This window comes from Hemibagrus wyckioides, linkage group LG25 (genome assembly GCF_019097595.1).
Source record: "Hemibagrus wyckioides isolate EC202008001 linkage group LG25, SWU_Hwy_1.0, whole genome shotgun sequence".
NCBI lineage: Eukaryota > Metazoa > Chordata > Actinopteri > Siluriformes > Bagridae > Hemibagrus > Hemibagrus wyckioides.
Window position 1 is genome coordinate 17,168,810 of NC_080734.1, and position 19,514 is coordinate 17,188,323.

At 44.4% G+C, this 19,514-nt stretch overlaps 2 protein-coding genes across 7 annotated transcripts in view; both read right to left on the bottom strand.

The window, feature by feature from the left end:
- fam20b (FAM20B glycosaminoglycan xylosylkinase) overlaps positions 1–2,136 on the bottom strand; it is a 44,234-nt gene extending 42,098 nt beyond the window's left edge. For all 4 annotated transcript variants that reach the window (XR_009203547.1, XM_058379095.1, XM_058379094.1 and 1 more), the window contains exon 1: positions 1,995–2,136. The gene's annotated coding sequence lies outside the window, so the exon portion shown is untranslated. The remainder of the gene's footprint in view (positions 1–1,994) is intronic.
- Positions 2,137–4,943: 2,807 nt separating this feature from the next.
- ralgps2 (Ral GEF with PH domain and SH3 binding motif 2) overlaps positions 4,944–19,514 on the bottom strand; it is a 127,738-nt gene continuing 113,167 nt past the window's right edge. For all 3 annotated transcript variants that reach the window (XM_058379429.1, XM_058379428.1, XM_058379430.1), the window contains 5 exons: positions 18,394–18,499; positions 12,323–12,415; positions 11,431–11,536; positions 10,644–10,735; positions 4,944–9,196 (listed from right to left, as the gene is read on the bottom strand). In XM_058379429.1, the coding sequence (XP_058235412.1) occupies positions 9,167–9,196; positions 10,644–10,735; positions 11,431–11,536; positions 12,323–12,415; positions 18,394–18,499 (427 nt within the window). In that variant the 3' untranslated portion in view covers positions 4,944–9,166. The remainder of the gene's footprint in view (positions 9,197–10,643; positions 10,736–11,430; positions 11,537–12,322; positions 12,416–18,393; positions 18,500–19,514) is intronic.

Genomic DNA, 19,514 nt, shown 5'->3' on the forward strand with positions numbered 1-19,514 from the left:
CCCACATCTAGCTGTCAATGGTTGCTGTCACTCATGTCGCCAGCTCTCACTGAAGATGAATGATCTCTGGTGGCTTTGTCCCTATGTGAGTCACTATGTGAAAACATACCACTGCCGTCAGCTGACATTGGTCACAGTATCACTAAACCGGGTGTGAATTAATGCGTCACGTTACACGCCATGAGACGACCGATTTGACGTTTGATGTCTGTGACACTAGAGTACCCAATCTCAATAATCCATGTGTCGGGTTGGTGCCAAGACTTAACTTCATCAGTCCTGAGGCGCTTAAAGATTATCATGAGCATATTATCGGTTCCTCATACAGCTTTGTAAATGTTTACCAAGTGCCACATCTTTAATACATTTTAATCGAAAGATACTTTGTGCTTCACCTTCAATCCAGCACAAGCAGGAATATGAATATCATCTTTAAAGACATTTTAAATAGATATTCACACAAACTATCTTCAAACGTATGTGGACACTGACCATCACATTAATATGTGGTTTTTACAGAATATTGAAAGATTCTGTGTGCTGTTGTGTTAATAAAAATTTCCCTTCACTAAGAGGTTCACATACTGATCCAGCATGACGATGCCCCTGTGCACTTTAGACATGAAGACATGGTGTGTTTAGGTTGTAGTGGAAGAACCGGACTGTCCTGCACTAAGCCCCGACTCAACCCCATTGAACACTATTGTGATGCACTGGAACACAGACTGCACCCAAAACCTCCTCACTCTTACGAGCAAAATCATTTCAGGACACACCTGATCCCGTCCCATGAAGGTCAACGGAGCAAAAAGTAAAGCCAGAGAAGATGTTTGTGTATTTGTAAAAGGTACACTGTATATATAACAACGAACAGTGTTAGTTAGCGTTATAATGCATGTGTGACGTTCAAAATATGTTTTAATGTAAATGGCAGAAAAAACAACTATTAAAAATACAGCATACGAGAGACACACACACACACACAAACGATCCCAATCCCAGTAACACTATACAACAGTTCACCTGTGTGTGACCGGTCATTACACTCTCACTAAAGCATCCATCCATCCATCTATCTATCTATCCATCACCAGAACTTGATCTCAGAGAGAGCTGGTTATTCTGCTGTACAGAAACATCTGGATGCATCTGGACAGACATCTGAATAGGAATATGACCCAATAATACAGTCTCTCTCTTTGAGAAATGAAGGAGTTGGTGTTAAATCTCTGACATGAGGCTAACAGGAGCAGGTTGAGGGTTGTAGCTTCCACGCAGGCAGGACTTCAACTTCCTCTCTCTCTTCCTCTCTCTCTCTCTCTCTCTGTACAATCGCTCATTCATGGCTGATCTTTTAGCCTTTACCACCAACCAGTCCCAGTCAAAAGCAGCCACAGCATTCAGCGACAAACAACCAAACTTTGTGACTAATTAAATCAGTTAGAGAAGTGCTATAGACACCACCATGTAACTGATACACACACATAATATTATGTGGAATGATGTTATGAATAAATGAATGATGGATGAACAGTGCACACAGATAGCCAACCAGCTAACACACACTCTCTCTGATCAAAAACCCCAGTCAAACAGGTTTAATGATCAATTTATCTATTTTAACTGTATTATGAACAATGAAAAATGATGCTCACTTTATCTACAGCATCCCACAGCTATGAGCTAGCTGCACAGCCAAGTAAAGTAGTTAGCTAGCTAGCTGGCATTAGGTGAGTTAGAAGGTAAATAAACGCAATACAGTAATCAGTCCACGTATTTATTTATTTGTTTTCATCATTTTTTGTCAGGGTTAGTCTTAGCTATTACACGTGTAAGGTTTAACATAGCAGATTTTTTTCTCAAAGAAGAAAGCTAACTAGCTAAGCCAAACTGCTAACTAGCCAGTGCAATGCAGATGGCTAACATGGGATGTGATGCAGAGAAAGCTAATACAGTGAGTGGAGCCCAGGAAGGATGTAGATCGGACAACTCACCGCTTTCATTTCATACAAAAAATAAAGCTGATGGGGTTTAATGCTGTTAAATCATCCGATGTGGAAACGGTTCTCATCATGTCCGTCTCGCGCTTGTGTGTGTGTGTGTGTGTGTGTGTGTGTACACACCATTAAAGCGAGGTACGCGTCACCTTTCTGCTTAAAGTGAACACGTACTATAAAGATTGTGAAATTATATCAATGCATCCAAAATGATGCACCGAATATAAAATCCTTTTTTATTTATAATTTAGTATGCACTTATTTATCGTAATCTTTCCAATTTAGAACATTTCTTATTAATGTTGTTGTTTAGTGTTGTTCAGCTGCAGAACTTCCGAGTGAACACCAGAGGGCGCTGTCGTATTGCTGCCTCAACACTTTATTGATTTATTCAAACCCCTAAAAAAAATTCCCATCTATGTTAGTGTTGATTTATTTATTTATTTATTTATTTAATTTTTTTTGCTCCTGTGCTAGATACAAAGCAGAGATCTAAATAAAGTGGTTTAGTATGCGTAATGATGTACACACATACACTGACCAGGTATACCATTATGACCACCTGCCTAATATTGTGTTGGTCCCCCTTTTTGCTGCCAAAACAGCCCTGACCCGTCATGCACTGTGTATTCTGACACCTTTCTATCAGAACCAGCATTAACTTTTTCAGCAATTTGAGCAACAGTAGCTCATCTGTTGGATCGGATCACACGGGCCAGCCTTCACTCCCCATGTGCATCAATGAGCCTTGGCCACCCATGACACCACTGCTCCTTCCTTGGACCACTTTTGATAGATACTGCCCTCTGCAGACTGGGAACACCCCACAAGAGCTGCAGTTTTGGAGATGCTCTGATCCAGTGGTCTAGCCATCACAATTTGGCCCTCTCGTCAAACTGGCTCAAATCCTTACGCTTGTCCATTTTTCCTGCTTCCAACACATCAACTTTGAGGACAAAATGTTCAGTTGCTGCCTAATATATCCCACCCACTAACAGGTGCCATGATGAGGAGATCATCAGTGTCGTTCACTTCACCTGTCAGTGGTCATAATGTTATGCCTGATCGATGTACAGCGCATGCAAAATGAGACAGCATTAAAGGTGAAATATTTTTCATTTCTTATCAGTGCAAATAATGAGGAAAAATGATTAGAAGAGATGATTGAAGCTATGGTCTCAGCAGAAATGGCTGAAAAAAAGCCCTAGATTGGGAACTATCTGGTCAAGATTAAAAAGGTCTGTTGTCAGCCATTTTATAGATATGACACTGGACTTCATCTTGAACCTTAATGAGGAGAATTTTGCATGTTTATAATGCTATAGCGTGGCTAAATGCACTCCAAGGTGATGTTATGATAGTAACTACTAATGCTAATTTGATATTAATCATTATAAGTTCCTGGGATGGAGATTTGTGTACAGGGATGGAGAAGGGGGGAAAAAAAACACCGACTGAAGCCCAGACCTCCTCACTCTTACAACATCAGTGTCTGATCTCACTAATGCTCTTGTAACTGAATGATCACTAATCCCCACAGACACGCGCCAACATCCTGTGGAAAACATTCACCCAGTAAGAGAGAGAACCAATCTGTAATGGGATGTTCAACAAGCACATATGGGTGTAATGGTCAGGTGTCCACAAACTTTTGGTCATGTGTAGATTGTGTAATACATTATCCCTTGGATGAGGGAACTGAAACGCTACAATATTGTACACATCATTGACCACAACATCAGTGTCTGATCTCACTAATGCTGAATGATCACTAATCCCCCACAGACACACTCCAACATCTAGTGAAAGCCTTTACAGAAAAGTAAAAGGTTATATTAAGAGTAAAGGGAGAATTATTCTGGAAACAGGTTTGTGTAATGGTCAGGTTCCACAAACTTTTAGCCATCGTGTTATAGTCTACCTTCATACAGGCTCCTGCACAGATTCTATCTACATTCGAGTTATGTTTGACATATTAATGATAAATATTTTAGCTTAAATTCCTCAGTTGTTAACACACCAAGTAGATGAGCGAGAATCGTATTGGTTCTTCTTCTTCTTTCGGCTATTTGCTACAGCGAATCATCTCTCTCCACCTATCCCTATCCTCTGCATCCTCAACTCTTGCACCCACTGGCCTTCATCTTTGCCTCCTGCCTGGAAGCTCCATGTCCAACATTCTCCTACCAATATATTCCCTCTACCTCCTCTGGACATGTCCAAACCATCTTAATCTGTCCTCCCTAACTTCATCCCCCAACATCCAACATGAGCTCTCCCTCTGATGTACTCGTCCCTAATCCTGTCCAACCGTGTCACTCCCAAAGAGAACCTCAACATCTTCAGCTCTGCTACCTCCAGCTCTGACTCCTGTCTCTGTCTCAGTGACACTGCCTCTAAACCATACAGCATGGCCGGTCTCACCACCGTCCTGTACACCTTCCCCTTGATTCTCGCTGACATTTTCCTAACACACAGAACTCCCGACACCTTTCGCCAACCTGCCTGCACTCGCTTCTTTACCTGCAGAGTGAGTATATTATTTTATACAATAATGAGCAATCCTAGCTTAATTTTATTTAAATACTTAAAATGAATAAATGTAATTGAGACACAAAAATTCAGTGCAAGTTGGTGATTAATGATTAGATAAAATTGAATTACAGATCTTTAATATTAAATACAGATCTAAAGTATTATTTTAATTATTTACCAGTAAAATATACTTGATATAAAACTTCAATCGCAGATATCTTGACTAGTATTACTTGTAAAAAATGATGATATGACTAACATTAAAAAGTAAAAAATCACTTGATAGACATTTTTGGTTGCTTCCTTTGCAAAAAATGAGCTCGAGCTGGATCGGATCTCGAGTTTTGTGACAAAATTTCATGTAAATAATCACACTCAAACATTTCAAAAGAAAAACACCAAGCACCAAGGTTTAGAAAAAGGAACACACGTGTTTATTGGTTTTGTCCTTGAACCCAAGAGCACATCTCTCTAAAGTCAGAGGTCATAGCGCTACCTCGGGCCATGGGACAGGAGGCTGGATACAACGGAGGAGTTTGCAGAATGGATGCGGGTGGGATGGCACAGACTGCCGTCTCCTGAAACGTTTTCCCCAGCTGACCGATTCACACAGAGCGAAATCATTTCATGACCCACATTTTATCCCGTCCCATGATGGTCAATGGAGCAACAAAAAAAAAAAAAAAAGAGAAAAAGTAAAGCTACAGAGAAAAACAAACAAAAAAGATTTCTCAGATGTTTGTGCATTTGTAAAAGGTATACTGTATATATAATAACAGTGTTAGTTTAAGTTATAATGCATGTGTGCCATTCAGAATATGTCTCAAAGAATGTAAATGGCAGAAAAAAAACTATTAAAAATACAGCATACACACACACAAAGAAAGAAATGATCCCAATCGTCTCCAGAACTTGAACTCGAGAGAGAGAGAGCTGGTTATTCTGCTGTACAGAAACATCTGGATGCATCTGGACAGAATTCTGAATCCAATCCTATATAACAACAATCTCAGTACCATTTCATGTATCTGCACCGAGAAATAAAAGAAGAGAGTTTGGATTTTTCACTCCAGTCACCTTTTTTATCCCCCCAGTGCAACTGGCTATGATTTACTGCAGTATGTATTTGTTGTTCAGGTCCGGCCATTAGCTTTTCCATTTCAACCGTTTAAAGCAGGTTAAGCTCTGCCCTGATGGAAAATCATTTAAAAAACAAAAAACAAGACACGGAGGGAAAGTATAATAATAATGAAACGTGTGAAGGCTTGACCATGTGGCGTACTTCGTGGAAAAGGTCAGCTCTCCATCCACGTTGCCGAAAACGGGCGTCTCTAGGCGCACAAACACCCTTTTCACCACCTTTCAGTAGTCTGGATAAACGTGTAAAGGAATAAAACTCTAACCTAACGCATGCTTCGCTCGCCTCTGGCTATGAAAAGTGTGTACTGGATGTTCAGTGACATGCCGCGGGTTGCCAAATCCACTCAGCCGCATGCCGAAGATAACGCGTGAGCTCCCGGGCCTAAAGAATAATGACCGCTCCATCACAGCGAGACTGACTTCATCCTGCCTGGAAACCTGAGCCAAAACCACACTGCGTTATGCAAACTCCTGATCTGAGCCAATATGGCTTCTTATAAAGGAAATATGTGTCAAGCTCGGTGCATAAACACTTTCTGCTCCGCTTGGTGTGTGTCTTGCTCAAAAAACAATTCAAAACTCCACATCAGTGTTGTAGAGCTCAAGCTCGAACCCGTGGCAACCGTTCCACTTCCCATGTAAACACTCCCATCATGTCACTCTTGTTATGTTTGGACAAAAAGCAGTATATATTAGGTCCAACAAAATCCTGGAGGATATTTAAAAATATAAAAACTCGAACAGACATGCCTCTGATGAGTGGATTCTTACAGCGCCATACAGTAATGTTTAAGTCGCAATGGTGAGCCTCTAATACTGTTCAATGCATTTCTTCATTCTGTAAGATGAGATTCGGCAGGAAAAATCACACAGCCGAGTTTGATCTAAAACTAGCGCATGAACCAGGATCTGAGGCACGGGTAAAAATATTGCTGGCGGGAGAAATGCTCAGGTGACTGGAGCAGAGAGCCAATGTTTGGGAAAAAGAAAAGAAAAAGCGAAGTAAACAACATGAAAAGGAAGGATGGTAAACAGCTTCATCTGCCCGTGTGTTCGTCCGTGTCTCCTTTGAACCTTTAATGATCTTCACTGGTTCAAAGCCTGACACACACGCACCTCCTGGCTTGTTCCCTGTAGAGCTCATACACTCGTGTAAAACGTGACTGCATGAAGGAGAAGCCTACCAGAGCGTGGCTTCTACAGATAACATGGCAGTCTGAAGTACATTTACAAAAAAAAAAAATATCATCTTCTACACAGTCTAGGCTTAACCTGATGTTAAACACGATGTGCTGCGGAAAAGGTAAACTCCTAGGCGAATACATTTACAATGAGCCGGAAAAAGAAAAATGACAAAAATAAAAGCAAACAAAAATTAAAAACATGTCAAAAAATTAAAATGGAGGAGACCGAACAAAATGTAACAGACAATTAAAAAACATCCTAGGACCAGTGCAATGGAAACCTACGCTATCTACTGTAATACTGCAAACGAAAACAAACAAAACTTGTAAACTGAAATAAAAAAAAAAAAAAACAAAAAGCAAAAGCAAATGGCTCCTGAATAGCTTCTTTGTAATGAACTGTGAATCGTTTTTTTTTTCTTGTTATGTTAAAGTTACTGAAACACATTCCAAAAACACATGCAGCCACACCCACCTCTAACAGTCTGAATTGTTTAATCCTATAATTCTGCTCTAACAAACTATAGGTGGAAGGAAATAAAGTTAAACCACCACTGAGATTACAGCCGAACAAAACATAACAATCCATCTGACATTCACAGCTTTCAAGTAAATAAGAAAAATGTGTGTGTGTCCTGGTAGGCAAACGTCCCAAGTTTTAGAACTTGCTGGAAAGAGAGAGAGAGAGAGAGAGAGAGACGAGGGGGGGGAGATGGAGAGGGAGAAAGGGGGGAGAGAGAGAGAAAGAAAGAAAGAGAGAATGTGAGAGAGAGACCGAGAGGGGGGTGAGAGAGGAGAGAGAGAGAAAGAGTATGTGAGAGAGAGATGGGGGGTGAGAGAGGAGGGGAAGAGAGAGAGAAAGAGAGAGTGTGTGTGAGAGAGACGGGGGGGGTGAGAGAGAAGGGAGAGAGAGAGAGAGAGAAAGTGTGTGAGAGAGAGACAGAGAGAAGGGGGTGAGAGAGAAGGGAGAGAGAGAGAGAGAGAGAGAGAGAAAGAGAGAGAGGTGAGTTAATATAAAAAGACTGTACACATGACGTCTGATTGGAGGCTTGTTCAGCTTCAGTCGTACCGTAAAGAGCACCTGCTGTAGAAACTACCCCCCAAACCCACCCCCCCCAGTGCACACTGTGCCATACTTTCCCCACCCAAACATGGGTAATTAAACTCAAATCAATTTTTACATTCCTCTTTCCTCCTCTTCCACATTTTGTGCTCTCTCTTCCTCTCTCACAGACCATCTCTCTCTGAGACAGATGGCTTAAGTGCCTCTGAATACAAACTACTTCAACGTCCCATCGTCCGGCTCGACTCGTGTAACTGGTGTGTGTGTGTGAGTGAGTGAGTGTGTATACGTGCGAGTGTATGCAGGTGTCATTTATACAAAGATAATAAAAAGGTGATGCAAAGTTTTAAGGGAATACTTATTTATGTGGAATTCGTTGAGTATCAGAGCCCTTTTTTTTCCTCCGGTTGTAACAAATGAGACACTTCCACTCCCTGCAGTTAAACCTGCATTTGGAAAATCTTGTGTCACGCTTGCTTGAGCCCAACTCAAGTGTATGAATAGAATCAACATGTGTGACGATGTGTGCGTGTGCGAGCGAGGATGAGGACAAGAGTGAGAGTGAGAGTGAGTGTGAGAGAGTGAGAGTGAGAGAGTGTATGAGTTTTGGCCCGAATGTGGCAGCCCCGTTTAAAAACAGTCTCCTTAGTCGAGAGGAAAAGGTCCTGCCGTGTCCTGGTGGTATGTTCGAGGCATGAAGAGGAGAAGAGTTCAGATTTTTACTTGGGCCCAGCTGTTCAGCCACGTGAACGGAAGAAAACAGGACATAAAATTCGAGGGGAGGGAAAAAACAAAAAACAAAAAACAAAAACAAATGAAGAGGTATGAAGGGAGCTAAGACCCAGATATCCACTGGATCAGATGATGTTCTGAGAGGAAGAGGTACACAGAGTTCCTCACTTTGGTAGAGAAAGGGATTGTAATGATGGGGTGGGGAAAGAGTAAAGGAAAAAGGGTGGTGGAGGAGAGAGGAACACACGCACACACACACGCGCACACACACACACACACACACACACACACACTCCACTCTGTAAGGCAGTGGTGGTGGAGGGCTTTGCAGTGAGACTCTGAGAGGCTGGGTGATGGCAGTGGAAAAGCTACTGTAAAATAGTTACTCTCTCCACTCCTCTTCTCTTCTCTTCCTCTTCTCTTCTCTCTTCTCACTCCCCCACTCCTCAACCTCTTCTCTCCCGTCTTTTAGCACCCGCCTTTTAAACAGTTCTCTTGCCTTTGGATTGGACCGTTTATTCAAAGGACATTAGATTTGCTGGAACCTGGAAAGAAATAAGAGGGAATTAAAATATTATCCCAATAGGGAACAACAACTTGAACTGATTTTTCAGAAAGAGAAAAAAATTTGTTCCTTTCTATTGTGAATTTGGTTGAAATCCATAACACAGTGGTTTCCCGAAAGCCTCTGGTTTCATTCATTTTCCAAATTAATAGTAAAATATTGGAGACAGATTTTGTGTGCTACAAGCCACATTTACATGAACAGAGTAAGTGTTACTGAGTCTGTTGAACTTTCCTGAAAAAAGTGTTCAGGAAAACAAAAATGGACATTAAACGAGGACAATAAGCGTGACACGACACTTATTTTCTCACGTGCATCTTTATATAATTTATATAAGTGTCTTATCATGCGTGTCATGCATATTTATATATAATTTACGAGAGCACTGACACGGAGGTTCATTTACAACACAATACACTCCACTACACTGGGACTTCAGTGCAAGGAAAATGCCTCTGGTTTTTTAAGCCATTTATGTCACACACACCCACGTTATTGACAAAATAAAATGGACATTAGTCTTTAACTATAACTCAGGAAATTAAAAACACTGGCCATTGGAAGGCATTTGCACCAAAAATTTTAGTATCCCCTTGATTAATCTCTGCTCTACACCTAGTTACAGCCTTGTGCCATCATTTTTAATTACTGCTTTATTCATTTTATCTACACTATATTGCCAAAAGTTTTGGGACACCCCTCCATATCGGCCCCTTGAAAGGAAATCTTAGTGCTTCAGCATGCCAAGACATTTTGGACAATTTCATGCTCCGAGCTTTGTGGGAATAGTTTGGGGATGACCCCTTCCTGTTCCAACATGACTGCACACCAGTGTTGAGCAAGGTCCATAAAGACATGGATTTGGTGTGGAGGAACTTGACTGGCCTGCAACTTAACCCGCTAGAACACCTTTGGGATGAATTAGAGCGGAGACTGTGAGCCAGACCTTCTCGTCATCCCAACATCAGTGCCTGACCTCACAAATGTGCTTCTTCTAGAGGAATGGTCAAAAATTCCCATAAACACACCCCTAAACCTTGTGGAAAGCCTTCCCAGACGAGATGAAGCTGTTATAGCGGCAAAGTGCAGGACAACTCCATATTACATTCATGCGCATGACATCCCAAAACTTTTGGCAATATAGTGTATATATTAATCTTATATGTACGTTCAATAAATACTGAGCTTTTATTTCTGTAATCTCATTGTATCTACTGATTATAAGAGAGATCCTTTATATATGTCTTCCTCTATAAAGTTTTGATAAAGCAAAAAAGATATATTTGAAAAGCAATAAGTCTTTGCACAAAAATTGTACATAAAACACAGCCAGTGTCCAGATCACACGGAATATCTGCTCTGATGCTTGTTATTGCAGATGATGCAGAATTAACACAGGAACCAGCTTTAAACACAAACACTCTTACCTGTTGCCTGTTGCTTTGACATGCTGCACTGAGGTGTTTAAACCACAGCAAAGCGTTCATTCTGTTCCCTGCCTGGAACTTGTACGAGTTTCCTGCACACATACATGACAGAATCAGAGAGATGCCACTGAACGACGTGTAAATTTCTACACTAGGTGGAATTATAGGGATAACTTTTCATTTCTTTGAGAGTTGTTCATTGTCTGTAAATGAATGCACATCAACCCATTACAGTGTTGTGACATCATAACTCTTCCACTCTATAACAGCAGTACAGTGCTTACTTTAAGAAAAAGAGCTGCTCAGTGGGAGTCAGGCTGAGAAAAATAAACCACATGAACACAAATAAACTGCTGAGCACCCCTTTGAAGCTTGAAATGAACAAAAAAATAGGACACCAGTGTGGATCTAGCATGTGCAAATGAGGACCCTGAGGCGGCAACCGTTTTGTTTTTTGGCTAGGTCGTGTAGTTTTATAACCGGCTATTTAAAGTAGATGTGCTGCGGAGGTGAAAAGAGAGAGCTCTCGGATATAGCTCTCGGATATAGCTCTCGGATATAGCTCTCGGATATAAACAATTTTAGATTCCCTGTAAGAAGCAGCTTTATTCCAAAGTCAAAGATGAGAACAGAGATCAAAAGGGTCACGAATCCAAAATGGAAACTAAAATGTTCAGTGATTAAAAAGAAAATGTCTCTTGGTTAGAAGGTTTCTGGCACAGAAGGGATGAAAAAGGCCGTGAAATCATTAATGATGTTCATTTGAGTTCCGTCTGGGCGCACTCACCGTGCTCCGAGTCGGTCAGCAGGAAGACGTCTGGATGCTCCGGGTCATCTGCCATCATGGTCATCAACCCCACCACGGGGACACACTTATTCGAGGTCGACTTAAACTGAGAGAGAGATAGACAGAGAGAGAGAGAGACAGAAAGAGAGACAGAGAGAAAGACACACAGAGAGACAGAAAGAGAGAGAGACACAGACAGAGAGAGAGAGAGAGAGAGATACCGAGAAAGAGACAGCGACAGAAAGAGAGAGAGAGATAAAGAAAGAGAGACAGAGAGAGGGAGAGGGAGAGAGAGAGGGAGATAAAGAAAGAGAGACAGAGAGAGGGAGAGGGAGAGAGAGGGAGATAAAGAAAGAGAGACAGAGAGAGGGTGAGAGAAGCAAGTCTGGATGATGTGCATTACATTTACATTAGTGTGTGTGTGTGTGTGTGTGTGTGTGTGTATACACTCCTGCTTTCATCTGCATGTCTTTGTAGCTTTCCCTGTGCTGCATGTGGTTCCTATTAACTCGGTGTATGATATCTGGCCTGGTACAGATGATGTCATACACCACTTGATTCCGATGAGTGTAAGCAGTTGCCCTCACTTAATTGCAAGGCCTGATTTCCCAGTTACTGAGAGCCCTGCTTGTTTATATTCTTTTGTTCTGAAAGGCTTTCTCTTATTCTCTATGGCTCCTGTGAAATTAGAGGTCTCTCTGTGCAGTGGGCCAGAGGAGGTTTTTTTTCTTTCCTATCTCGTCTACATCAATGCATCCATCACAGGCTGAAGTACAAAGCAGTAAAACGCAGAAACCTCAGAGCTTAACCTGTGGCAGTAATGAGTGAGCACGTATTGAAGAAAACATGGACTGGGATCTTAAAGCATGGCCAGTTTGAGGCAGGCACTCACATGCTTCCTCTCAGTGGCTTTGAGAGACTTGGCAGTGTAATAGTAGAGTTGAGTACCACACAGCGCTACCCAGTACTTAGTCCACGCAGCCACCTAGAGAGAGACACACAGAGACACAGTTTCTCATAAATATCACAAGAAGGAACAGAGAGAAAAAGACTTCCACATGCGAACACACACACACAGGCAGAGACACACAGGCAGAGACACACAGGTAGAGACACACAGGTAGAGACACACACAGGTAGAGACACATATAGGCACAGACACATATAGGCACAGACACACAGGTAGAGACACACAGGTAGAGACACATATAGGCACAGACACACATAGGCACAGACACATATAGGCACAGACACACAGGTAGAGACACACACAGGTAGAGACACACAGGTAGAGACACATATAGGCACAGACACATATAGGCACAGACACATATAGGCACAGACACATATAGGCACAGACACACAGGTAGAGACACACACAGGTAGAGACACACAGGTAGAGACACATATAGGCACAGACACATATAGGCACAGACACACAGGTAGAGACACACAGGTAGAGACACACACAGGTAGAGACACATATAGGCACAGACACATATAGGCACAGACATATAGGCACAGACACACAGGTAGAGACACACACAGGTAGAGACACACAGGTAGAGACACATATAGGCACAGACACATATAGGCACAGACACACAGGTAGAGACACACAGGTAGAGACACATATAGGCACAGACACATATAGGCACAGACACATATAGGCACAGACACACAGGTAGAGACACATATAGGCACAGACACATATAGGCACAGACACATATAGGCACAGACACATATAGGCACAGACACACAGGCAGAGACACACAGGTAGAGACACACACAGGTAGAGACACATATAGGCACAGACACATATAGGCACAGACACATATAGGCACAGACACATATAGGCACAGACACACAGGCAGAGACACACACACACAGGCAGAGACACACACACACACAGGCAGAGACACACACACAGGCAGAGACACACACACACACACACACAGGTAGAGACACACACACACAGGCAGAGACACAGACAGACACACACACACACAGGCAGAGACACACACACACACACAGGCAGAGACACAGACAGACACAGGCAGAGACAGACAGACACACACAGGCAGAGACACACACACACAGGCAGAGACACAGACAGACACACACACACACAGGCAGAGACACAAACACACAGGCAGAGACACAGACAGACACACACAGGCAGAGACACAAACACACACAGGCAGAGACACAGACAGACACACACACACACAGGCAGAGACACAGACAGACACACACACACAGGCAGAGACACAGACACACACACACACACAGGCAGAGACACAGACACACACACACACAGGCAAAGACACACACACAGGCAGAGACACACACACACAGGCAGAGACACACACACAGGCAGAGACACACACACAGGCAGAGACACACACACACACACAGGCAGAGACACACACACAGGCAGAGACACACACACAGGCAGAGACACACACACACACAGGCAGAGACACACACACACAGGCAGAGACACACACACACAGGCAGAGACACACACACACACACAGGCAGAGACACACACACACAGGCAGAGACACACACACACAGGCAGAGACACACACACACACAGGCAGAGACACACACACACACAGGCAGAGACACACACACACACAGGCAGAGACACACACACAGGCAGAGACACACACACAGGCAGAGACACACACACAGGCAGAGACACACACACACACACAGGCAGAGACACACACACACACACAGGCAGAGACACACACACACACAGGCAGAGACACACACACACACACACAGGCAGAGACACACACACACACACACAGGCAGAGACACACACACACACACAGGCAGAGACACACACACACAGGCAGAGACACACACACACACACAGGCAGAGACACACACACACACAGGCAGAGACACACACACACACACAGGCAGAGACACACACACACACACACAGGCAGAGACACACACACACACACAGGCAGAGACACACACACACACAGGCAGAGACACACACACACAGGCAGAGACACACACACACACACAGGCAGAGACACACACACACACACAGGCAGAGACACACACACACACACACACAGGCAGAGACACACACACACAGGCAGAGACACACACACACACACACAGGCAGAGACACACACACACAGGCAGAGACACACACACACACACAGGCAGAGACACACACACACACACAGGCAGAGACACACACACACAGGCAGAGACACACACACACACACAGGCAGAGACACACACACACACACACAGGCAGAGACACACACACAGGCAGAGACACACACACACACAGGCAGAGACACACACACACACAGGCAGAGACACACACACACACACACAGGCAGAGACACACACACACACACACAGGCAGAGACACACACACACAGGCAGAGACACACACACACACACAGGCAGAGACACACACACACACACAGGCAGAGACACACACACACACACACAGGCAGAGACACACACACACAGGCAGAGACACACACACAGGCAGAGACACACACACACACACACACACACACACAGGTAGAGACACACACACACACAGGTAGAGACACACACACACACAGGCAGAGACACAGACAGACACACACACACACACAGGCAGAGACACACACACACACACACACAGGCAGAGACACACACACACACACACAGGCAGAGACACACACACACACACACAGGCAGAGACACACACACAGGCAGAGACACACACACACACAGGCAGAGACACACACACACACACAGGCAGAGACACACACACACAGGCAGAGACACACACACACACACAGAAAGAGACACACACACACACACAGGCAGAGACACACACACACACACACAGGCAGAGACACACACACAGGCAGAGACACACACACAGGCAGAGACACACACACACACACACACAGGCAGAGACACACACATACAGGCAGAGACACACTCATACAGGCAGAGACACACGTATACTGTTTATATACTGTTATATATGCAAATTATTTATATATTTTTATATATTGTTTATATATGCAAATTAATTATTGTTATATACTTATTATATATGCTAATTATTTGCACAGCGAAAATGCACTTCTGGTTAGATGCTAACTGTATTTTGTTGCCTTGTACCCACATGTGCAGTGAAGTTTAATCTAATCTAATCTAATATAGGCACAGGCACAGACCACACACATACAGGAACACATACAGGCACACACACAGACACACACGAAGGCACACACACACACAGACACACACGAAGGCACACACACACACAGACACACACGAAGGCACACACACACAGACACACACGAAGGCACACACACACACACAGACACACACGAAGGCACACACACACACACAGACACACACGAAGGCACACACACACACAGACACACACGAAGGCACACACACACAGACACACACGAAGGCACACACACACAGACACACACGAAGGCACACACACACACAGACACACACGAAGGCGCACACACACACAGACACACACGAAGGCACACACACACAGACACACACGAAGGCACACACACACAGACACACACGAAGGCACACACACACAGACACACACGAAGGCACACACACACAGACACACACGAAGGCACACACACAGACACACACGAAGGCACACACACACACAGACACACACGAAGGCACACACACACACACAGACACACACGAAGGCACACACACACACAGACACACACGAAGGCACACACACACACAGACACACACAAAGGCACACACACGCAGACACACACGAAGGCACACACACAGACACACACGAAGGCACACACACACGCAGACACACACGAAGGCACACACACGCAGACACACACGAAGGCACACACACAGACACACAGACACACACGAAGGCACACACAGACACACACGAAGGCACACACACAGACACACACGAAGGCACACACACACACACAGACACACACGAAGGCACACACACACACACAGACACGAAGGCGCGCACACACACACACAGACACACACGAAGGCACACACACACACACAGACACACACGAAGGCACACACACACACAGACACACACGAAGGCACACACACACACAGACACACACGAAGGCACACACACACACAGACACACACGAAGGCACACACACACACAGACACACACGAAGGCACACACACACACAGACACACACGAAGGCACACACACACACAGACACACACGAAGGCACACACACACACAGACACACACGAAGGCACACACACACACACACGAAGGCACACACACACACAGACACACACGAAGGCACACACACACACAGACACACACGAAGGCACACACACACACACACGAAGGCACACACACACAGACACACACGAAGGCACACACACACAGACACACACGAAGGCACACACACGCAGACACACACGAAGGCACACACGAAGGCACACACACAGACACACATGAAGGCACACACACACGCAGACACACACGAAGGCACACACACGCAGACACACACGAAGGCACACACACGCAGACACACACGAAGGCACACACACGCAGACACACACGAAGGCACACACACAGACACACACAGACACAGACACACACGAAGGCACACACACAGACACACACGAAGGCACACACACAGACACACACGAAGGCACACACACACACACACAGACACACACGAAGGCGCACACACACACAGACACACACGAAGGCGCACACACACACAGACACACACGAAGGCGCACACACACACAGACACACACGAAGGCGCACACACACACAGACACACACGAAGGCGCACACACACACAGACACACACGAAGGCGCACACACACACAGACACACACGAAGGCGCACACACACACAGACACACACGAAGGCGCACACACACACAGACACACACGAAGGCGCACACACACACAGACACACACGAAGGCGCACACACACACAGACACACACGAAGGCGCACACACACAGACACACACGAAGGCGCACACACACACAGACACACACGAAGGCGCACACACACACAGACACACACGAAGGCGCACACACACACAGACACACACGAAGGCGCACACACACACAGACACACGAAGGCGCACACACACACAGACACACACGAAGGCGCACACACACACAGACACACACGAAGGCGCACACACACACAGACACACACGAAGGCGCACACACACACAGACACACACGAAGGCGCACACACACACACGAATATCCCTGGTTTGAACATAAAACTGTATAAGGAGTCTATAAAATCCCAGTGGAGCATACTAGTGTACACACACACAGAAACTTGGTAATAAATGAGATGAAACCATGTAAATGTTTACATTAACGGTGAAGATATAACACATTATATGTGGTGTGCTGTATCACAGAGGCCCTGGGAGTGATTCTTCTTTATTACATGTCTACGACGGCTAGAGACCTCTTACTGCATCTGGAACTGACCACAAATGTAAACCGATCCCAACCAACTACTAACAATCATAACCATAACCCTAATCAATCTTACAGACTGATGAGAGCCTCTTTATTAACGTACAGAACAGGTAGGGAGCGGAAAAGGAAAAGAAAAGGCTTTAAATGTAAAGGGATACGGTTGTAAAAGGTTCCCTCTCCTCCCATAACTAGACTTTCAAGGCATGTATTTTTACTGCTCTGTCTGATTTATACACCACACATCCAGTCACTAAAGACAGAGACGATGGAGCTGAAGACCTGATACTGCACTGTACCAGCAGACGAACCAAGCAGAGGAATAGAAATATATGTAGAAACTTGTTTAAATATAGTGTTAAATATGTAGCTATAAACATCCCCACACACAAGCTAACTGTAATTAATAGAAGAGACGGTGATGGATTAAAGGACAAGACCGAAGTCTATGGAGTTCCTACCGTTGGCTTCTTGCCTTCCTTTAGGATGGTCTTCCTGCGTAAAACTCCCTGGACGGTCACTGCTCCAGGGTAGAGGTGCACCGCCAGCTCCTCGGACTCGGCTGAGCTACAAAAACACACAAACAAGCACACAGTACAATCAAACCTACGCATCTACCCAGAGATGTCAAAGGATACTTAGTGTTTCTGAACTCAGTATGTCAAGTTACACACTATATGACCAAAAGTTGACCATCACACCCATATGTGGTAACTGTTGATACAATTTCCCTTCACACTGTTCCAGCATGACAATGCCCCTGTACACAAAGCACAGAGCTTCATGAAGACATGGTGTGCTAATGTCGTAGTGGAAAAACTAGAGTGTCCTGCACTGAGCCCTGACTCTGACTCAACCCCACTCAACACCTTCAGGATGAACTGGAACACGGACTGAACCCCAGACCTCCTCACTCTTACATCATCAGTGTCTGGTCTCACTAATGTAGCTGAATGATCACTACAGACCCACTACACTCCAACATCTAGTGGAAAACCTTCATGTGGTAAAAGGAGAACCAATCTGTAATGGGATGTTCAACAAGCACATATGGGTGTAACGGTCAGTTGTCCACAAACTTTCGGTCATGTCGTGTAGATTGTGTAACACATTATCCCTTGAATGAGGGAACTGAAACGCTACAATATTGTACACATCACTGACTGAGTTCATTAACACTGAATTCATCCAAAGTGCACACACACACACACACACACACACAGAAGCAAAACCCATAACACTTTAATCCGGAGAAAATGAGCAAGAAAACACCACCAGAGAAACTTGAAAAGCATATGGAAATTCAGATTTCACTCCTCAGTGATCTGTGTGATCTTATAACATAGAGCAATGAACAGACAGGTGACAAATGTAAGGTAAAATGGGTGCGTCTGCTCTGCTCTAAGAGCATTTTCCTGGCATGGTTTGGATCTCTCCTCTTCCTTAGTGTGAAACGTCACTCCGAAAAAAAAAAAAGACAAACTTCAGCTCACCTTTATCCTATAATGAATCATTTCTATCCTGCTGGGAGATGAGAGCGCTCTCTTCCAGTAAGACAAAGCCTCCATCATCCACAGGGCAT